Here is a 19881-nt window from a genome sequence, read left to right as displayed (position 1 = left end):
CTAGCTAATGGCAGCTACAGTTAGCAGCAGTTAGGGGTTATTCTGGTGATATGCTGCCCCCTCTTTGTCAGGAGTATGAATTCGACAGGTTGCCAATTCTTACATATTGCACCTTTTAGTGTTAAGTAGTGCACACGCATTAAAGGTGCTATTTGTAAGATAAGTTGATTTTTGAGTCTCATTCCCAACTCATGAAATACTGACTCATTGGGATCGTAGGTCGGGCCGGTTACCATCCCAACGCGTCAGTTTTTGACAAGTTGAGAAATCTAAAGCGTTTGTATTTGAAGAGTTTGGAAAGAGACTCAAAAATCAACTTTTCTTACAAATAGGACCTTTAACATTGATGCATAATAAAGTATGAAGACAAAGATGTATAATCATTTAAATCAAAATAAATCTATGTTAATCCATCCATCCATTTAAGGCCTCTAATCCTGAGCTGGGCTGCAGTGGCAGCAGGCTAAACAAGGAAGTGACATCCCTCCTCCCAGCAGCTCCAGCTCCTCAAGGGAGATCCAGAGGCTTCTCCAAGAAAGATGATCTCATTGTCAGGTGCAGGAGGCTCAATGTTGTATCAGTGTTAGATGCAAAACTCCCTGCTGTTTCTTTTTAACTGTCAAGATACAGCAGAGTATTATATTTAAATGAATGTAGATGCTTCATGCTTTTTTAAATAAACTTATTGAAATGATAAAAGCACACTAATAATGCTGCCTGATTTATTCATTATTGTGCAGTGATATATATAGGGATTTACGAACCATGAGTACAATTCCTAATACTGTTTTCGATACAAGCTGGCTGCTGTGAATTTAAACCACATTGTGAGGAGTGGCCAAAAACATGGTCATAAAGGTCACACAGCTGTTCACAGGGAAGCAAAAATATTGTTTTCTTTAATCTACCATGTGAATGAAGACATGAACACAGGACAAGTTAATTGAAAACAGACTTTAAATCTCTCTGGGGACTAATGGTATTTTCTCGATTATGACATATCTTCTTTTTAAAGGTATTTACAGTGTTGAAAAAAGTACCCAAAAGTTATACTTGAGTAGAAGTAAAGATATTTTGTTAAAATATTACTTTGGTAAAAGTGAAAGTCACCCATACTATCTGATATTAAATATACTTTTTTTGCCCTAAACTGAAAAGTTGAAGTCCGATTTTTGAAATTCTTCATATCTGTTGTGAAAACATACCTTTTTTGTGGGCAAATTGTTTTGGTGCCTAAAATGTGTTTACCAAAATCTTGGGTTTACAAAAGTAGTGCAGGGCTGCCGACGGTAGTGAAACACCAGGTCAGTTGTCCTGGGCTCTGGGTCATATAATCTCTAACCATTAAAATAACCTGCTGGAGAGGGCTTTGGAGATCATCGTGTCCTGGGCACAAGCAAGACTATTGGCAGCCATGAATATATGAATAAAATAGGAGAGAAATGTATATGTCTGAATTTAAATTATGCCATATAATTAAAGTTAAATGAAAGTAAAGTGACAACCACTTTACTTTCATCAAATATTAGAGGATTGCCCATGTGTGGGTTAGATGAACAGTGCCTGATAGACACATACAGAGAATTTCAATGTTTCTCTAAAGGATACAGTGATGATTGCCCAGAACAGATGAATGGTTGCACAGCAGTGCCAAACATGCCAGTGGCTGGAAGCTCTTTCTGTTGACAGATCCAACCCCGCCCACCAGCCAGCAGGATTACTCCAGTGCTCAAACATTAAACTGCATTTGGACTTACTCTGGTATTTTCACAAGAGGATAAGAGATCGAGACCTACACGCTCTATCATCTGTCAATCCAAGGCTTATCCTGATGAGAGTATGGTGCTGTTATTGAGTGTGTATGTAGGGCAGAAACCTCTAAATGAAATTTTAAGTAATTTGATTCAGGTTGGGCTAACAGGGCATCTACAAGTAGGTGATTGTCTGTGTGTTTGCCTTCCGTTTACAGTGAAAACAACATGCAACATAGTCATAAACACACACCCACACGTAGAATTATATGGGATAATTGTGGTGTTTATGGCTGGCTCTAAAGGGTGTCAACTCCAGTATGTACTAAATCAAACAGTTTTTGCTTACACACATCATTTATATCCCCATGTGAGATTCCTCTCTTCCAGCTCTGGAAAATAGGAACGTACAACAGGAGGGTGTTCAAAGATGGCCACCAAAAAGCCACCAGAACAGCCTTAATGTAATTCTGTGAGTCCTGCCTGGAACTGGATGACAGAGTCTGGACACAGCGCTCTGCTCCAGATTCTCTCATAAGCACATAATCAAATTCAAATGTGGTCACTTGATTTGAGGTTTTGCGTCATCTTTTCCAGGATGAGAATATTTTCCACTCAGTGTTTTCCATAGCTTTGTGGAAGGCTTCGGTGTACCTATTTGGCAAAAAAAAAAAAAAAAGTTTTTCATGTTATTCAGTAAAACGTCACATCATTTTAGACAATTATTATTGCCATATCTGTGTACAACAAGTTGGGAAAGCTAGAGCAGATGATACATAATCAACACCCAAAAACACATGCAAACATGCAACAGACATGTTTGCATGCAGGTATTTATATTATTAGCTGAAGGTGAACAGATGACTGTATTTACCTGAGCTGCGTGGCGGTGCCGGAGAGGGCGCGGCTACCTTATTTGCTGCCTTCACGTGTTGTCGAACAAAGCACAACCGCTAAGTAAAAAACGGCGAAACCTTGGGATTGTATGATGTTGGAGTTGCAGGTATAACAGTTAGGTTGTTTGTGTGTCAAAACGTGATATGACTGTGATATGACAAATATATGCTTGGCTAAGGCTTTTAGAAAATGTTTTGAAATGCCTCTTCTTTAACCTGCGGGCATTTTTTGTAAAGGTAGTCATCAGTTGAGTCTACTAGCAGTTAGATTTTATATAAAAAAAAATGTTTTAAAGTATTTAGCAAAGCCAAAGCTGAAAAACACTGCAGCTCCCATTTTATTTCAACGTGAATTCCGGCTTAACTCTCGGTTAGCCATCCCATGAGAGCCCTGTCACGGGAGTCACTCGAAAGCAGCATTAGTGCTGATTGACGTGTGTGCCCCGGGGGCTGAGCGTCACCAGTCCGAAATCTTCCCCGGAGTAGTCCCGACATGACAGAAGACTGGGAGTAACTTGAACGAGTTCTAGCATTCATGTAGTCATCGTGTTTGGGTGTTTTGTTTAGCTAGAGCTACGGTCCGGTCGGTTGTACGCCGAGTAGAAGAAGAGAGGGGGAACCACCAGTAGCAGCAGGTGCATGTGGATGGCGATAAAACTCAAAGCAAACTCCCCTCTCTCCACACGGATTGAACATCGGCGGATCGATAAAACACTTGAAGGATCGAGCTGAAACGGGAGAAGAATGGTTTCCACGGCGGTCCCTTCCCCGAGAATAGCATGTTAATCCTGGGGAAACGAAGCAGCGTCTTGTCCCGTCTCTTCACACGCAAACATGGAGAAAGTTATCTGTGAGGGACGTTAACGCGTTCATGTTCGTCGTAAACTTTTACACTTTTTTTGCCTTCTTTTGGAGAGACAACCCGGTGGATACATGGTGAGACTCTAGCACAGATTTATTTTCAGGATAGCACCGGAGCAGAAGAGAGGCAATGGAGAAGAACAACACGACTAACCGGACCCGCTCCCCCGCTGATGGTAGAGCCAGAGAGCGAGTGGAAAGGTAACGCTAATGTTAGCTGGGCTTTGACTGAACAAACGTTTACAACCATATGTTATTGATTTTGTGAGGGCAAAACTAGTTAAGTAACTTACCTGATAAGTAATTCAAGAAGCAGCTAATAACTTTATCTCTCAGTTCGTAGGAATTGGAAGCAATTAGCCAACTAACTACTTTGGACCGTTACCTGAGTCGTTAGCTTTAAGCTAACGCTACTCGTAGAAAACTCCGTTACAAATTGTCGCATTTTAAAATATCGCGATACCTGCTGGAGGTTATTCACGGGCTTTTCTCCAACGAAGTTTCGTTTGCAGCGGAGATATGTAGCTACAGTGCAAAAGTCCTGTACTCTGAATATACTCCCGAGAAAATCACTGTATCTTATCGGTCCAATGATTAATTGGTGGACTCAATTGATCATCAATCTGATATACAGTGTAATAATACACTTTATGGTAGTGCCGTCCAGTTTGCGCACTAGAACTATCCTTTGTCATATCACATAATGGTTCAAATAAAACTTAAGATTTAATAACTAATATTTGTATATTTATAAAAGAACCAGTGGATGTATTCTAGCGGTAGACCGATGATCGGCCCTGGCTGATTAACGGGCCGATATTCAGCAATTTCCGGTTATCGGTATGTGTAATTTTTCTGTCAGATTGCTGATAAATTAAATTAAGCTTAAAATGTTCTACTTTGGCTCTAATGCAGCATCCTGTCACACAATGTCCCGCCCACAACAATATCTGGTCGCTGGTCACAAGTAATAGCTTATTAGCACGGAATAATCTGTATCTTGAATAAATTGCAGTTAGTCGCACTCTATCACTGATTATTGTCAATTTAGACACTAAGATTTTTATTTTTACTGCTAATGTATATCGGTTCCAATTATTAGTCATCGGTCTCCTCGTTTTTATAAATAATCTGTATCGGTATTAACTTTATGGTCACTTTGGAGGCTTTTAGAGGTAACGCTAATATGTTCTTCACCCCATTTATATATTGAGGGTAGACTATTAGAAACTGCAGCCTCCAAAATGACCAGAGACTTGAAAAACACCACTTATGACCTTTATGAAGGTAGGCTCTATTGCAGGGCTGTTGTATTAAACTTCCTTTATCTAGCTGCAACTAATGGACTGTCAACTGACTGTATATTGGACTTGGGTGAGCTTGAAAGGGTGCAGTTCATCACATCTTTCTACATGTAGACATAGGCTAAAGCATTTTGTTTTTTTGTAGATGTTTTGAAATTCAGCTGTTGCACAGTTCAAACGGACCATGACAACTCAAACCAACACCTGAGATAAGGTGCTGCGTTCACCAGCTCCACACTGATACATCCAGTGTGTGCCCTTGCCTTTGTTTTGGCAACAAATCCATTCTCAGATGAGGGGCATAACGTTTGGATAATGATACCCTTGTTTACATCCAGTATTTGCAGAGCCATACTAGTTAATGCCTGAACTGTATGTAGTATATACAGTAGTCAAATGGTTTCATGCTGTATATTCTGTTGTTGAACATCAACAAAACAGATATAGTGGCCTGCTACAGCTGGTCTATACGTGCATTTCTTCTACAAGGGGTGACTTTCCTCTTTCAGAGTTAAGCTGCAGGGGGATTATCGTGTTACCTAAGTATTAGGTTGAGCCACCAACACCCACAACTTTTTCATCTATAGCCAGATTGCAGATGTACAGTAGGTAATGTAGATTTAAATGCTATACATGAAAGTTTACATTTACAAAATAGAACTATTGGTCTTTCCTTTGTGCTGTAATGGCTTTATCCAATCTAATGCTTTCACTGTGCTGAGCAAGTGGGATGACAAGGCATAAATGCTACAAAGGCTTTAAAGTAAAATGAGACTGGACTAATAAATGACTAAACTCTGGCAGCCATCATCAGAATTACATTTACATTACATTTACATTTTAAATGTAATGTAAATGTAATTCTGATGATGGCTGTGATTTACTGACTAAAAACAATCCTTTTCCTTTTGATGTGTTTCATTAATGTTAACAGTTTCTAACTTTGTGTTTTTTGACTTAGTGTGGATCCATATGGCTTTGAGCGCTCTGCAGACTTTGATTATGACTCGTATGAGGAGCTCATGTCTGAGTATCTAGTTGTGCTCACCCGACGAACCATCAAGTGGTCCAAACTACTCAAGGGAAAAAGCAAGGTGCAGAAGAATGTAAAATGTGAGTGTGAAAACTGAACAGTATCCCCTCTGAGTGAGTGCACGCTGTAAAACTGAACTAAACCTAAATGTTCCCCCTCTCATGTAGTAAAGCGATATGTACGCAAGGGAATTCCTAATGAGCACCGTGCACGGATCTGGATGGCAGCCAGTGGGGCTCAAGACCAGCTAGAGAAGAACCAAGGGTACTACCAGTCCCTGCTGGAAGCCCAGCACGACCAAAAGCTGGTGGAGGTCATACGTACAGGTAAGGCAGTTTCTTATTCACCCTTATGCTCACTCAGACCGCCTTAAAACTCTGACACACACCAAGGCCTAGTCTGCACGTACATGGGTATTTTTCTTTCTGTTTTATCATTGTGTTTTCAACGTCAGTCTGTGTCTCTCTGAAATATCAAATATAATATCCATTCTGTCAATGTACAAACTGAGATACTCCACAATATGATAACACTAAGGCTAATCCGAGTTCACATTTTCTAATAATGCCGACATACTTAAACTGATGAGATCCAGATAGGAACGAACTTGGATGTCTGCTTCATCGTTTCCGAACGTCTTAGTTTCTGCCCGCCCAGACATAAACAGGGACTACTCAGTTTCTGAATATCTTCACCCTGGAAGGAGTTTTCCACAAAGTCTGTTCTCAGTTACCTAAAACGGCTCTACGAGTGTACAAAAGGCCAAAATGCATAGAAGTGCTTAGTGTCAACCTCAGAGAACTAGCCCAAGTCAAGATTTACAGTGCACTTGAACCTCTAACTACATGTCACCCCTCACTGGGGGAAAATACATCTCTAGTTCTAAGATTATCATTAGTATACAAAACAAATTAGTTAAATGATTTCTTGTCAATGTGAATCTGATTAAAAGTTTTGTTTTACTGTATCTTTTGAATAAGAAACATGAATGTTTCTGATTTAAAAAGTTGCAGTCAGCACTGTGTGGTCATCATCTGGTTGTCGGAGATGAAAAATGTGTGGTGACTGCACTAAATAAGTAAACAAATAGATTTTGTTTGAACACAGAGTCAGAGAATTCTTTCCCTCTGACTGCCTCTGAGGTTGATCCAGTATGCTGATTCGGCTGAACGTTTTTGATTAATGCTGACTATAGTCAACTGTGCCAGACACACTACAAACCCTGCAGGCACCAGTCAGCCACACAGGGCATAATGATGCCCAACAGTTTGATGTGTCAGAGCATTTACGCTTAGCATTACAGAATATTATAATATAATATCACAGACGTTTGTGTTGAATGTGACAGATTGAACCAGATCTGCTACCCTGTTGATGTTTCCTTGTGTGGGATACTGACAGGGCATGGACACATAAACAGCTAAACATTAAAAGAACACAACAGACTGGGTTGGTGGGGTGTGTTCAGATACTGGTGAGAAGATAAAAAACAATCCAGGAAGGGCAGTTTGTGTGATAGATCAGATCAGATGCAAAAACGCTACATATTAGAGGCTCAAAATATGACAAAGGATTTTACAACACTGGAAAATGATCACAATGTCAGAGCTGTGCTGGCTGGCTGTGTTTGATTAACCTATGCTGTACGTTTCTGGGTGACTTGGCATTGTATTGCTTCAAAAGTTAGTGCTGCAAGTATGTGTATCTCTCCACCATCTGCGGGCCCTCAAATTAGTATTTAATAACTGGTAATACAGTTCATATACAGTATTTGAACTAGGTGCTTATGTGAGCAAGTGGAAAATAAAGCAACAACACAACATACATACAAAAAAGTCGTTCTAGCTTTAGCTGCAGTGTCACACATGTCATCAAAAGAACACATAAACAAAGGTTATTTAGCAATTAAAACGTGCATTCAGACATAACTTGAATACAAGACTGATAGCTATTTCAGTTGTAAAATCCGTCTCTGTGGTTCTTGCTCTCATGCTCCCAAAACAAACACCACTAAGCATTAGTGTTGTCAGTAATCTAGAATTACTGAAAAATTTAACTTTGATACAATACCTTGAAAAATATTGAAATTTGATACTATGGAGAAAACATCGAGGGCAATAAAATTCTTTATTGAAAAATAAATATGAGAAGGCTATAAAATGACGAGATGCAACATTTCATGGCTAATATGAGAGAACAGAAGAAAGACTGTAGTAACCATTAAATCACACGATTTTAAAAAGCAAAACAAATAATGTTTGTGCGTCAACTTCCTGTCTGAGAGAAGAGAAAGTGCAGCTGGTACTGGTGTATCGATACTGCAGAAAATGAGTATTAAAACAGTTCCAACATTAAGTATTGATATGTATCCAGTGTTTCCTCTATAACTGTTTTGTAGCAGTATTGGCCACAGAATATTTTTGGTATTTGTTCCATGTCTATCTGTACTGGTCTTAGTTTTGATTGTAGTACGACAATTTTTGTTATTTGATCATGATTAAAGGGCTAGATCTATGCACTAGGCCTTATGCTTGTTTGTATCGGGGAGTTTTTGTTATGTTTTGATTCGTCATCTAGACAATAATGTTCAATTTCCCATTCTATCTAGTTGTGGTGGTAATGGTCTTACTGTGGTGGCCCACCATTCCTGAATAAATGTAGAGAAACACTGGGATAAATCTCTTGATATTTTTAACACTACTAAGTGTCTGTGTTCTTCTTTCAGACTTGCACAGAACATTTCCAGACAACATCCACTTCCGCAAGACATCCAATCACTGTCTGCAGAAAGCTCTGTACAATGTGCTGCTGGCTTATGGTCACCACAACCCAGCTGTGGGCTACTGTCAGGTAATATTACTAAAGATCTCAAACCTTCTTACAAGTGAGACAGAGATTTCAGAGAACAGTGTGAGAACATTGTGTATTTTCAACTTGGTAATATTGGCTAAAAAAACAACATAGTGTTTTATATTGATTCATTATTTTTTATAGTGCTGCGTAACTGTAATATTTATTAACCATAGAAGAAGCAGCAGTTTAAATGTGAGTGTGTGGAGGTATTAACTGTATATCCAAAGTGTGGTGGGTCATCAGTCTGTGGAGTGTTTCTTTAAATGATTATACAACACACGTCCTAAGAAAGGCTGTTTGTGTCAGCTCAGTGTTGCCCTACGTTAATCATTAACATTTGAAAGGCAAATTTTATTCTGCAGACCATATGCAGCTTAATTTGCAATTCAAACAGGCAACAGGGCTGTGTTGTTGTTGGTTAGATATTATAAAAATAAAACTAGAACCCATCCATCTGTAGTCATACACCGGTAGCCTTTTTTAGTTTCATTTCATGTCGAGTGTACACTTACTCCTCACTCACCTGGATGCTTTATTAAAAAGCTCTCCAGTCTCTAATAAAACCTGTTCAGGCAGGATCTTAAGACTCATGCGTAACCTGAGTGTGTCTCTCTTTTGTCTGCAGGGGATGAACTTCGTAGCTGGGTATCTACTTATCATCACAAAAGATGAGGAGAAATCCTTCTGGCTGATGGATGCGCTACTCGGGAGAATTTTACCAGGTGTGTGCGTGTATGTGTGTACGTTAATTTGCCATTGTTGTGGTCTCATGACAGGTTTGTGTGTGTGTGTGTGTGTGTGTGTGTGTGTGTGTGTGTGTGTGTGTGTGTGTGTGTGTGTGTGTGTGTGTGTGTGTGTGTGTGCGCGCGCGTGTTTGTATCAGGGCTAGGAATAATCCCCCAGGAGGTCACATGGTCTTTATCTGTCTTAAAAAACCGACAGCACGTTTTCATTTGTGTCTTGCACTCACTCAAAAGATGAGCTGTTTTGTGTAAGACAGAACAAAATGCAATTTAATAATTTGACTGAAATTGAGGCTGTTTTTCTGTTTGCAGGTAATTCAGAGCAATGCATAACTCACAAAGATGTGTATGTGGTTACAGACTACTACAGTCCAGCCATGCTGGGGCTGAAGACGGACCAGGAGGTGTTAGGGGAACTGGTGAAAGTTAAAATCCCAGGAGTCTGGCAGACCATGGTGGATCATAATGTCATGTGGACTCTGGTGGTCTCCCGATGGTTCATTTGTCTCTACATAGACGTTTTACCAGTAGAGGTGAGTGCTTATGTGTGTTTCATGGTGTGATCAGGAAGGAAGTCCTTCCATTAACACTGCAATTTATTTGTTTTACCTTCAAAAAATGTCAACATTTCTGTATTCAGAAGTGACAATAGAAATAAGAAAGCAATAAAACTTTAATGTTTTCTGTTAAAAAGTTCTTCTACTGTGTCAAATAATGAAAACTCTGTCAAAGCACACTACTCCAGCACTGATTTTAGTGGATTCAGAGAAAAATAAGATTCTCTTCTCTCCTTCTCTTCCAATTTGGAATGGCTAACACACCACGTACATCAGTCCTTGGTTTTGTTAACTTCCTCTGTTGGCCTGGGCAGGACTGCTATGTTTGTTCTCCAAATACACATGAAGCTTCAGTAGAAGGGTGTAACACCTGCAGAGGTTCATGTTTTTCCCTCGAGAGTTCACCCCCACCTCCAGGCAACAGACAAACCAGTAGGATATCCTACTATAGCAAAGGACATCATTTCCTCACTAATTTCCCCACCTCAAGATTGATTCAGGGTTACTGCTTATAGTGGCTAAATTGCACCTCTGCTCCACTTCAGAACAGCATCTGAGTTAGAAATTTCAAGATACGGACAGAATTTTAGTTTAAAACATTAATAAAATGAGCCAACATTATCAACAGTGTTAAGTCAAAGATGTCTATGTACTTAGTTGCAGAGATATAGAACACACTACAACTGAGTTTTTGTTGTTGCAGTCTGCAGGTTAAACTCCATATTGTGCATGGCTGCTCTGGTTGGATTAACTTCTTTGTTGTTGTTCTTCTGCAGACAGTCCTGAGGATTTGGGACTGCCTGTTCTACGAGGGCTCTAAAATCCTGTTCCGTGTAGCCCTGACACTGATCCACCACAACGAGGCTCTGATCCAACAGGCCCAGTCGCTGCCAGACGTCTGCCAAAACTTCAAGCAGATCACACACGGACCATTTGTTGAAGAATGCCACACATTCATGCAGGTAAAACAAAAAATGAGGTCTCACATCACTGCTTGTCATTGAAAGTGTAATTTCACTGGAGGACAGATTGTATAAAACAAACATCTCTTGTGATTTGCCTTCTTTAATCACATAATCCTGGTGTTTCCTGCCTTTCCTAGAAAATCTTCACTGAACCAGGAAGTCTCTCCACAGCAACCTTGACTAAGCTGCGGGCGACGTGTCGATCTCGTATAATTGCAGAAGAATCATGAACCTGAACTACCTGTTGCTTCGATTCCATACACATTCCACTGGGATGAGCGCCCAGCAGCTCATTTGCACCTTTTCTTTTCTACTGACTACTACAATCTGTATAGTTTTTGTCTTGAACATATTTTGAGATGATCATACAGTCTAACTGTAAATACTTGGTTCAATGAGTATATTCTCAGAAATGTGCTGTGAGCTGATGATTCCATTTAAGATTAACATGTAGTTTGTCTTTGAATATGCACTTTACTCCAGAAAGTCAGAGACACTGAAGGTTTGATAAATTATGTGTTGCATACTGTAAGAACAGCCAAGAGGAACCTGCCTACTGTATTTCACAGTAAATGGTAAATGACTGACTAAATTCCATGCTGGAACGACCTGCTGTCATAATCGAATGTGACTCCCTTTATTTTTTCAAACAATTAAAAAAATACTGGTTGTTTTCTGTTTTTTGTTCTGTGTCTGGGTTTTCTGGCCCTTTAAACTCACAGTACTGACAAAAATAACCTTGGCGTGCATCCCAGTTCCGACTATTTAGTGTTGACGCCTACCTGGTTGAATAGCTCAGAGTAAACAGCTGTGTTTACACAAAACAAGTTGAAACAAAGCATAATGAATCAGTGCTTGACTTTTAAGATGTTTATTAACTTTCAGAAAGATGCATAATAGAAAACGAGATCAAACCATTTTCTACAAAAATAAAAGATCAGATCACTACACTTCTTATTAACATTTCTTCAAGGGGAGAATGGGAAAGCAAGAATAGAAAATGATCCCATGCACCTGTTCGCTTGTAATGTTAGATTTTGTTTTGTTATGTTTGGCCAGACGCACTGTTTACACAAAGCAGCTAATCCCTGTTTATATCATCACAATTACCAGACTGCATTTGATTAGTCTGAGTTGTGCCTCAGTGAACTATTGGGTCAATTCTGGCTTTTTGTCAGTCTCCACTGTGAAGGTATATGCTTGGAAAAGACACACATTCAGAGCTTTCCCTTTTCTTAGCGTCACTGGGATTATCTGATGCTCATGACGTTTAAAAAATGTTAGTGAACAAGCCATTGGAACTTTTAAAAAATTATCTGTCCTACATTTCATTTGACTCTCCCTCTAAATCTTTCATTGCATGGGATATTAAATAATTACACAGCTAAAAACAACAAACAGCAGTTCAAGCAAATCCATCCTAGAACATAATGAAACAACAGACAGCTGACGGTGAACTTGCAGCAGCAAATTCAAAATGCCTCCATCCTTGATTATTTGAAGACTCTCGTGAAGTCCTCTCGGGCTTCAAAAAGATGCACACATCTAAATTTAGCAGGTCTTTGGCTTCTCATCATCATCATCATCATCTCACAGAGGAAGTGAAAAGAAAAGAAAATATCCAGGAGGTCACATAGGATATGCAAAACATGCAGTCACCCCAGAGCAACAGCTGCTCGTGTCCACAGTCTTATTAAATGCTCACTCACACACTCAGGTTCATTTTTCCATCATTCAGTCTGTCAGGTTTAAGTTAAATGAAGCATTCGTTCAAATTGTCTGGTAACCAGCATGACTCCTCTTCCTGCCTATTAGATATGCAATGAGGACAATCAGTACCAGGCCGGCAAGAGCTGCTCCGACAATGATGGGGATGAGCATCTGGTCTTGGTCCATCTGACACTCCTCCGCTGGAGACAGAGTGAAAATAGGGACGAACAGAGAAGACAAGAGGTTAATTTCTATTGAAGAATTTTGTTTCTAGAAATGTCATTTATGTGCAGCAGCTTTCTTTGCATTTGTAGTTGGGCTGCATGATGCAACCATAATTCATTATGACTGACAAGCAGTTAATGGTTAAACATACTATTTAAATGGTGATGGAACAGAAGGATTATCTCTCTGCCCGCATCTGACTTTTCACCCTGTTTGATGGCTGTTTCCCCGGTTTGAGAAACAACAGAGCCGAGAGCTTCCTAAGTGGCAATAAACATCCTGAGCCAGAGCCACAAATACACCCATAAATAATAGTGTGGTTGAGCTTGGTGCACTTCAACAGGTTTTTACAGAAGTAACATTTAAAAGAAAAACTAGATTTTTTGGGAAATTCACTTTCTTGCCGAGAATTAGATGAGAAAATTGATACCACTCTCATGTCTGCCCCTAAATATGAAGCTACAGCCAGCAGGTGATTAATGTAGCTTAGCATAAAGACTCAAAGCAGAGGGAACAGGAAGCAAACATCTCTCTGGAGTTAACAAATAGGCTTATCAGGCTCTCTAAAGCTTATATTTTTATAAACTAAAAATCTATCTTGTTTATTCAATTTTGTACATAATATGTGCTACAATTTCTTCTGTTTTCACAAGTGTAAACCCACTGTGATGCCACCTGTTAGTTTGTTGCCTCGGTGTGTTTTTGCAGACATAACAGGGGTATTAATGTTATCTAACTCTCTCTGAGAAAGCATATTCCCCAAAATGTGAAACTTCATGAAAAATGTTAAGCTTATTAGTCTACTATAGCATTTGTGATATGGCAATTAAGTCTCATTATCTCTCCTATGCTGCAGAGTGCTACCTACTCCTACTTCAGACTTAAAAACTTGGGATAAAAACTAGATCACAGCATGGAAGATAAAAGAGAGCATTTGTACCTGTAGCAAACTGGTTGGTGGTGACTTCAAAGGGTTGGACTTGCAGTCTGAATGTGTTGAGGGAGAAGTTCGGTACCACAGCCAGAGTTTGCTCTGTGTTGCACATGTAGGAGCGTCCCAGCGTACTCCGCAGGTAGTTGAGACTGGTGTTACTAGCTGAGATGGGAGCTGTGGAGAGACACGGGCCATTAATACTTTGAATAAAGTAAATCAGAGCCGAGAAAATAAATATGTTGCTTGTGACAAATGACTTACTAGTCATATCAGACCAATTAGCAAGCAAAGTCAGCGCATTCAGGTGGTACTTGTTGCTTGTAGAGTTCTGTTGATGGGAGCAGATGGGTTGAACAAACAAACAAAAAACAAAGTGACTATGTAGCTAAATTCAAGAAAGAGGAGGGATGATCTTACCAGAGTGAATGTGAAGTTGAGCGTGGTGGTTCGCCCCTCTGTCAAAATCAAGGTAGCACTGCTGGCTTCACATGATCCTGATGAACTTGTCAGATTGGGAGTCACGTTAACTAATTCTTGGATAGTCTGGCAAAGAAAACAGAGATATATTTGGTGTATCTGAAGTTTGGACTAAAATGTATTGATTATTTTCCTATATATTTTCCTCTTTTACCTTATTCTGAGATCGAGAAAAATATGAGACATTGAGCTGCAGTCCCATTTGGGCCAGGAGACATGCAGTGCCGTTGCTGTTGTTCACAGAGTACATGCCCCGTTCAGGTGTTCCTGGAGGGGTCGGTGCTGGAGTCACGGTCGTTGTAGCACTGGTTGTGGTGGTGGGGGGAGCTGTAGTACTGGCCTGATCTGCCATACATACACTTTCTGTGACAAGAGGAAACATAAAGAAATATGTAATCAGCAGGTGCAGAGGGACCCTAAAAAACCCACCAGCTCTGCAACAAATCAGCATCATACCTGTTGGACTCAGGTCATTTTCTGGCATATATGCCTCCAGCCTCATGTTAGAGAAAGTGACCATTTCTCCACCAACTCCAAAAGTGGCGGGGCTCAAACAGCGGTATGTTGTGTTGAGTGGGGCCCAGATGCCAACTGAAGATGACACCACTGTGATCACATCTAGGACAAAATCAAACATACAACAGATTAGTTATACAGTAAGTCTATAATATAGTACCTGTGAAATACGAATCCATTAGTTCTTTATTTACAAATTAGTGGACATTTTTTCTATTTTATCTAGTTTGATCTGGCATTAATGTTTTTGTCTACACAAGCTCCACACGCACTGAACCACACTTGACAACAAGCCCAGTCTGCACTGCATTAGACAGTTAATTGCTGTATTTGTTCTCACCAGAGCTGTTGGCCTCCGGGAAGATAGAAGTATCACTGAGGTTGTACTGCAGCGACAGGTTTGCGACACTATACAGACTCCCATTGGTTGAAAAGCTCAGCCCCAGTGCATGGCCAGGTCCGAACACCGCCACAAGCCATGGTGAGTTTCCATCTGTGCCGCATGAACTGCTGCCTGCATCGACTGTGGTGGAGTCAGGAAGAGAGACCTGCACTGTTCTCTGAGGAGAGACAAAAGATACAGCTGGTGTTCATGAGGATATAAATTCAATATGAATGCTTTCAGCGATGGAAAACAAATTGTGGTTGTCACTGTCCATACCGTGCTGTTGGAGGTGTTGTATGTGATGGAGAATGATGCAGTCAGCTCAGCCTTAATGCAGGTGGAGTTTCCCTGGTTCACCTCAAGGGTAACGGCCTGAATGCGACCTGTGGATGGGGAACATAATCTTAAAAACAAACTTAATCAAACAGAAATTATCCTTAAAAAAATACCCCTTGAGTGTTTAGTGCTTAACAGATTATTAACTCACATTTGTGACCTGATGATGAGTTAGACCACTAATACAGTTCAGTTTGCTGATAAAAACATTTGAATGCTGTGTGAAACAAAATTTACTGTTTTGATATTAGAAGAGCTGCAAACATTAATCAATAAGTAATCAACTATTCAATTAATCGCCAACAATTTTGATAATTGATTGATTGGTTTGAGTATTTTTTTTAAAATAAAATAAAAGGTCACGATACTCTGATTCCAACTTCTTAAATGTGAATATTTTCTGGTTTCTTTACTCCTCTATGACAGTAAACTGAATATCTTTTGGTTGTGGATTAAACAAGACATTTAAGGAACTCATCTAGGGATTTGAGAAAACACTGATTGATATTTTTCACCATTTTTCTGACTTTTTGTAGACCAAACAACTAATTAATTAATCATGTAAATAACTGTCAGATTGCTTGACAATGAGAATAATTGTGAGTTGCAGCCCTAGATATTAGAATACTGAGTATTATGTATTATTGTATGAGTATTAGGAATTCATATCTGGGTCTTCTGGTTTGCATTTCGCTGGCCTGGTTAGATAACGGTTATAAAATGGACACAAATGATAACAGTGATGATAATTACAACATCAGCAGGGTTACATGATGCCGTGTCCTACATACATAATAAAGCAGTTCGCACAAGCCACCAGCAGAGGTCGGCAGACAGCTTAAAGTGACGGAGCATTTTCTGACAGAATTGTAAAACTTTTAGAGCCGCAGCTCAACTCCAGACTTGTAAATGGTGTAAATGAACATGGTGCCAGTGTGGCTTCTAGGAACAGAATAACCAAGCAGCATTTACCAACTCAGCCAGCCTGGCAACTTCCACACCAACATTGTAAGCTATTAATACTTTTATTACCTGGAAACTGCAAACTCACTGTGGCATGTCTAAGTGTGGGCTATAGTGGCTTTTCAGGACTCATGTACTTATCAACCCGACAACTCACATCCTTAATAAAACTAATGCACACATTTATAACACTGTGACACAATACAGGAGTTTCACCACTTGATTCAAACTTTCCAGAATGTCTACAAAGAGGTTCAGGCTAAAATGTGACCGTTGTATGACCGCGACTATTACTCTTTGGTAAAGCACAGACACGGATTCTTATTTACTGTACTGTACAGATTGTGTTTTACTTCCTTATTCTGTCTGGTCAGACTTGCGTGATAAAGGACTTTTCAACTCAAATGACTCATTAGGCCACCAACGCTGGCAGGTTTCAAAATTCACTTGCCACTCTCAATTTTTTACTGCTGAGAGGGATTTTTGGGTTTGAAAATATATATATCCAAATAGTAGTGGCTGAACAGCTTACATTGCAGACAGATTTATTTAGAAGTTTGGCATGTGGTCTGACACTGTACTAATTTCATGACTCACTTATAACACAGCTGACTGATTGAGCTCTTCCATCTTTCATATTCATCTCACTTCCCTGTCTGTCATTTTGAGCTTTCTCCATAAATATAATCTATTGATCTTAACAAAAAGAGGGCTATGCTTCAGTCCTGTCAGTATCTATCAAACACACACTCCCCACCCTGCTGCTTTGCCTGAAACTTGACCCCGATGCGACCTCTCTGTTCACTCAGTAAACACAGTGCACACGGTTTACACAACACTGCAATCTGATCGTGAGGTAAAAGCAGCAGTGTGTACAAAGTATCAAGCTTCAGATTGCAGCGTTTAAACAGTCTGTGTGAAGAGAATATCAAAACAGAAAATTGTCCCTGTGTTGTGAGGAAATGCTGGTGCAGCAGGACTGAAACCCTAACGTCACATGGGTCTTCAGTTCAGAAGTTGGTGCTTACTTAAAAAGAAGTACAGTACTTAGAATGGGCAGTAAGAGGTAAGAGCTTCAACTGTATTGGCCTGTTTTCCTGCATCAGCAGCCAGGAACTGTGTGTTCAGGGTGATTAAACTGGTCAGAAACTAACACTGTCAGTAGGCCTCTAATGGGCTGTGTGCAACACAAAGCCATCATAGCGGTCACGTGAAGCTCTCAGACGACACAACAATGAGGCCAATCTGCTGGTCCACAACATTAACAAAACCTGGCTGTTACATTAGAATAGAATAGAATGATGTCCGAGGTCTTTTCCGGTAACTCTGGTTTGTTTTGACATGACAAGTTAACGCTGTTACCTGGGGACAGCTGACCTTTGGATTATATTATTTGGATTATCTCCTTATTATATTCATACTCAAGACACAAATTAATATGTAACTAATTTCTACAACCTATGCAGGTGGTTCAAGATGTGAAGACTTCTCACCTCACCCAACAATAGCATACCTAGCTTATTTAACGGTTAAGTTATACATAAAACGAAAGTACACTGTACTTGTGCTAATGTCTAACGTTAATGCATTACACATATGATTGTGTGTCTGTGTGTCACACATTTTATTGGTGTTGTAAAAAGTAATCAAAAATCACACCAGAGTGAAAGTAAAGATATTGTGTTAAAATATTACTTTGGTAAAAGTTAAATTCACATGTGAATAGTGCTTTGTTTACAAGTCTTAAAGTATCTGGTATTTAATTTACTTAAGTATCAAAGGTACAAGTAATAGTAAAATTAAAGGCTACATATATTTACAGGCATGTGTCAACTGAATACTATGGATCGAAAAATTATTGGCCTGACCGATTATCAGATCTAATATTCAGCATTTTTCTTATTATCATAATTAGTGTTTTTTTAATCTGATCTGATCTAATCTGATAAATTAATTTTAAAATTCACTACTTTGACTCGGATGCAGTTGTACAATGCATCAATAAGTACAATAGTACAATATTTTCCTCCAAAAGGTAGTGGAGTGGAGGTATAAAGCAGCAGAAAACGTAAATACTCAAATAAAGTAAAGGTATCTCAAAATTGCAAAGTGCCTGAGTAACTGTATTTAGTTAAGGTACATCAATAAAAGTAAAGATATCGTGTTAAAATATAACTTTGGTAAAAGTGAAAGTCACTCATAAAAATAGTACTAGAGTAAAAGAATTAAAATATCTGATATTAAATGTACTTAAGTATCAAAAGTACAAGTAAAAGTAAATTATATATATAACTTTTTTCATATATGCATATGCTGTATATTATGGGTCCATCGATTATCGGCCTAGCCGGTTATCATCTTCTTTATTCTGAATATTGTAAAACTTAATTTAAAGATTGCACTCATGTGGCTCTGATGCAGCATGTAATCTGAAAAGTAACTAGTAACTAAAGTTACCAAATTAATTCAGTGAGTAAAAAGTCTAATATTTGCCTCCAAAAGGTAGTGGAGTGGAAGTATGAAGTACCAGAGAAGTACAAGTACCTCAAAATTGTAATTAAGTACAGTAGTTGAGTAAATGTACTCACTGCATATTATGTAGGTTGTGTGTAACACACATATGAAGATATATCTAACACATTTCCATCTAAATTGAGTTAGCCAGCTAACTGCTAGCTCGTTTGCAGATTATTATCTCGATGAAAACATGAATAGACTTTTCTTTAAAATGTCGCAGGTGACATATTAAAAACACATTGGTGCCGTTCAAACACCAGGTCACACCCAGATATTTCATTTGCCACAGTCAAAGACAAGTAAAAACCAAAACTGAACAACATGTTTGAGCTAGCGTTACTTGTTTCGGCTAAACTCAGTTAGTGAAGCTAACGCCGACACCGCTGCGGACCGACGGTCGACTCCGTGACGCTCCGTCCGACGGTCAGCGGCGAGACGGACGATGAGCTGCTTATTTTAAACCGCACAACACTCACCGAAAACCGCAAACCAGGCGATGATGAGCGCTGCCAAAGCGTGAGAGAGTTTCATCCTTCGGGTCGACACCGCACCACAGAGCACACTTCACTTCTCTGTCCCTGTAGAGGAAAGAAAAGGCGCCCGGAGAGGTGGCTGCGGGCGCAGGTGGGTCAACGCGACGCACTGCCGCGCGCACTTGACTTCACAGAATTAACGGACCGTCGGTTTAACGTGAGGCGACACTGTTGTTGTTGTTGTTGTTGTTGTTGACGTTCCTCTGCTGTGAAGTCTTTTGTACCATGTCCTAAAGCACGTCCTGCTAGTAGAAACGATCCATAAACGCGGGTAGATGTCGGTCGGAGCCACAGTGACTGAACTAGCCATGTCCCGTCATGT

General features: G+C 39.6%; 2 protein-coding genes across 2 annotated transcripts; one reads left to right on the top strand and one right to left on the bottom strand.

The window, feature by feature from the left end:
* The first annotated feature begins 3148 nt into the window (after nt 1–3148).
* grtp1a (growth hormone regulated TBC protein 1a) lies at nt 3149–11643 on the top strand. The gene is made up of 8 exons (XM_073464019.1): nt 3149–3709; nt 5774–5925; nt 6013–6171; nt 8571–8695; nt 9324–9420; nt 9802–9974; nt 10775–10960; nt 11101–11643. Exons 1-8 carry the CDS (start codon nt 3639–3641, stop codon nt 11191–11193), a joined length of 1056 nt encoding a protein of 351 aa, XP_073320120.1. The 5' UTR covers nt 3149–3638; the 3' UTR covers nt 11194–11643.
* Nucleotides 11644–11818: 175 nt separating this feature from the next.
* Nucleotides 11819–19881, bottom strand: lamp1a (lysosomal associated membrane protein 1a). Its single transcript, XM_073464018.1, has 9 exons — nt 19503–19881; nt 15487–15593; nt 15166–15385; nt 14766–14927; nt 14464–14672; nt 14250–14375; nt 14094–14160; nt 13839–14006; nt 11819–12873 (listed from the first exon to the last, which is right to left on the bottom strand). Exons 1-9 carry the CDS (start codon nt 19555–19557, stop codon nt 12734–12736), a joined length of 1254 nt encoding a protein of 417 aa, XP_073320119.1. The 5' UTR covers nt 19558–19881; the 3' UTR covers nt 11819–12733.

Source organism: Pagrus major, chromosome 4, assembly GCF_040436345.1.
Source record: "Pagrus major chromosome 4, Pma_NU_1.0".
Classification (NCBI taxonomy): Eukaryota; Metazoa; Chordata; class Actinopteri; order Spariformes; family Sparidae; genus Pagrus; species Pagrus major.
Note: the sequence above shows the minus strand (reverse complement) of the source record. Positions and strands in the feature narration are given on the sequence as shown.

Excerpts from the sequence above, each read along its gene's own strand:
- grtp1a (XM_073464019.1), top strand. The coding sequence starts at position 3,639 with ATGGAGAAGAACAACACGACTAACCGGACCCGCTCCCCCGCTGATGGT. Across the intron at positions 9,975-10,774 it reads TAGACGTTTTACCAGTAGAG|ACAGTCCTGAGGATTTGGGA; the intron begins GTGAGTGCTTAT and ends GTTCTTCTGCAG. Across the intron at positions 10,961-11,100 it reads AATGCCACACATTCATGCAG|AAAATCTTCACTGAACCAGG; the intron begins GTAAAACAAAAA and ends TGCCTTTCCTAG.
- lamp1a (XM_073464018.1), bottom strand. The coding sequence starts at position 19,557 with ATGAAACTCTCTCACGCTTTGGCAGCGCTCATCATCGCCTGGTTTGCG. Across the intron at positions 15,386-15,486 it reads ACAACACCTCCAACAGCACG|AGAACAGTGCAGGTCTCTCT; the intron begins GTATGGACAGTG and ends GTCTCTCCTCAG. Across the intron at positions 12,874-13,838 it reads CACCAACCAGTTTGCTACAG|CGGAGGAGTGTCAGATGGAC; the intron begins GTACAAATGCTC and ends CTCTGTCTCCAG.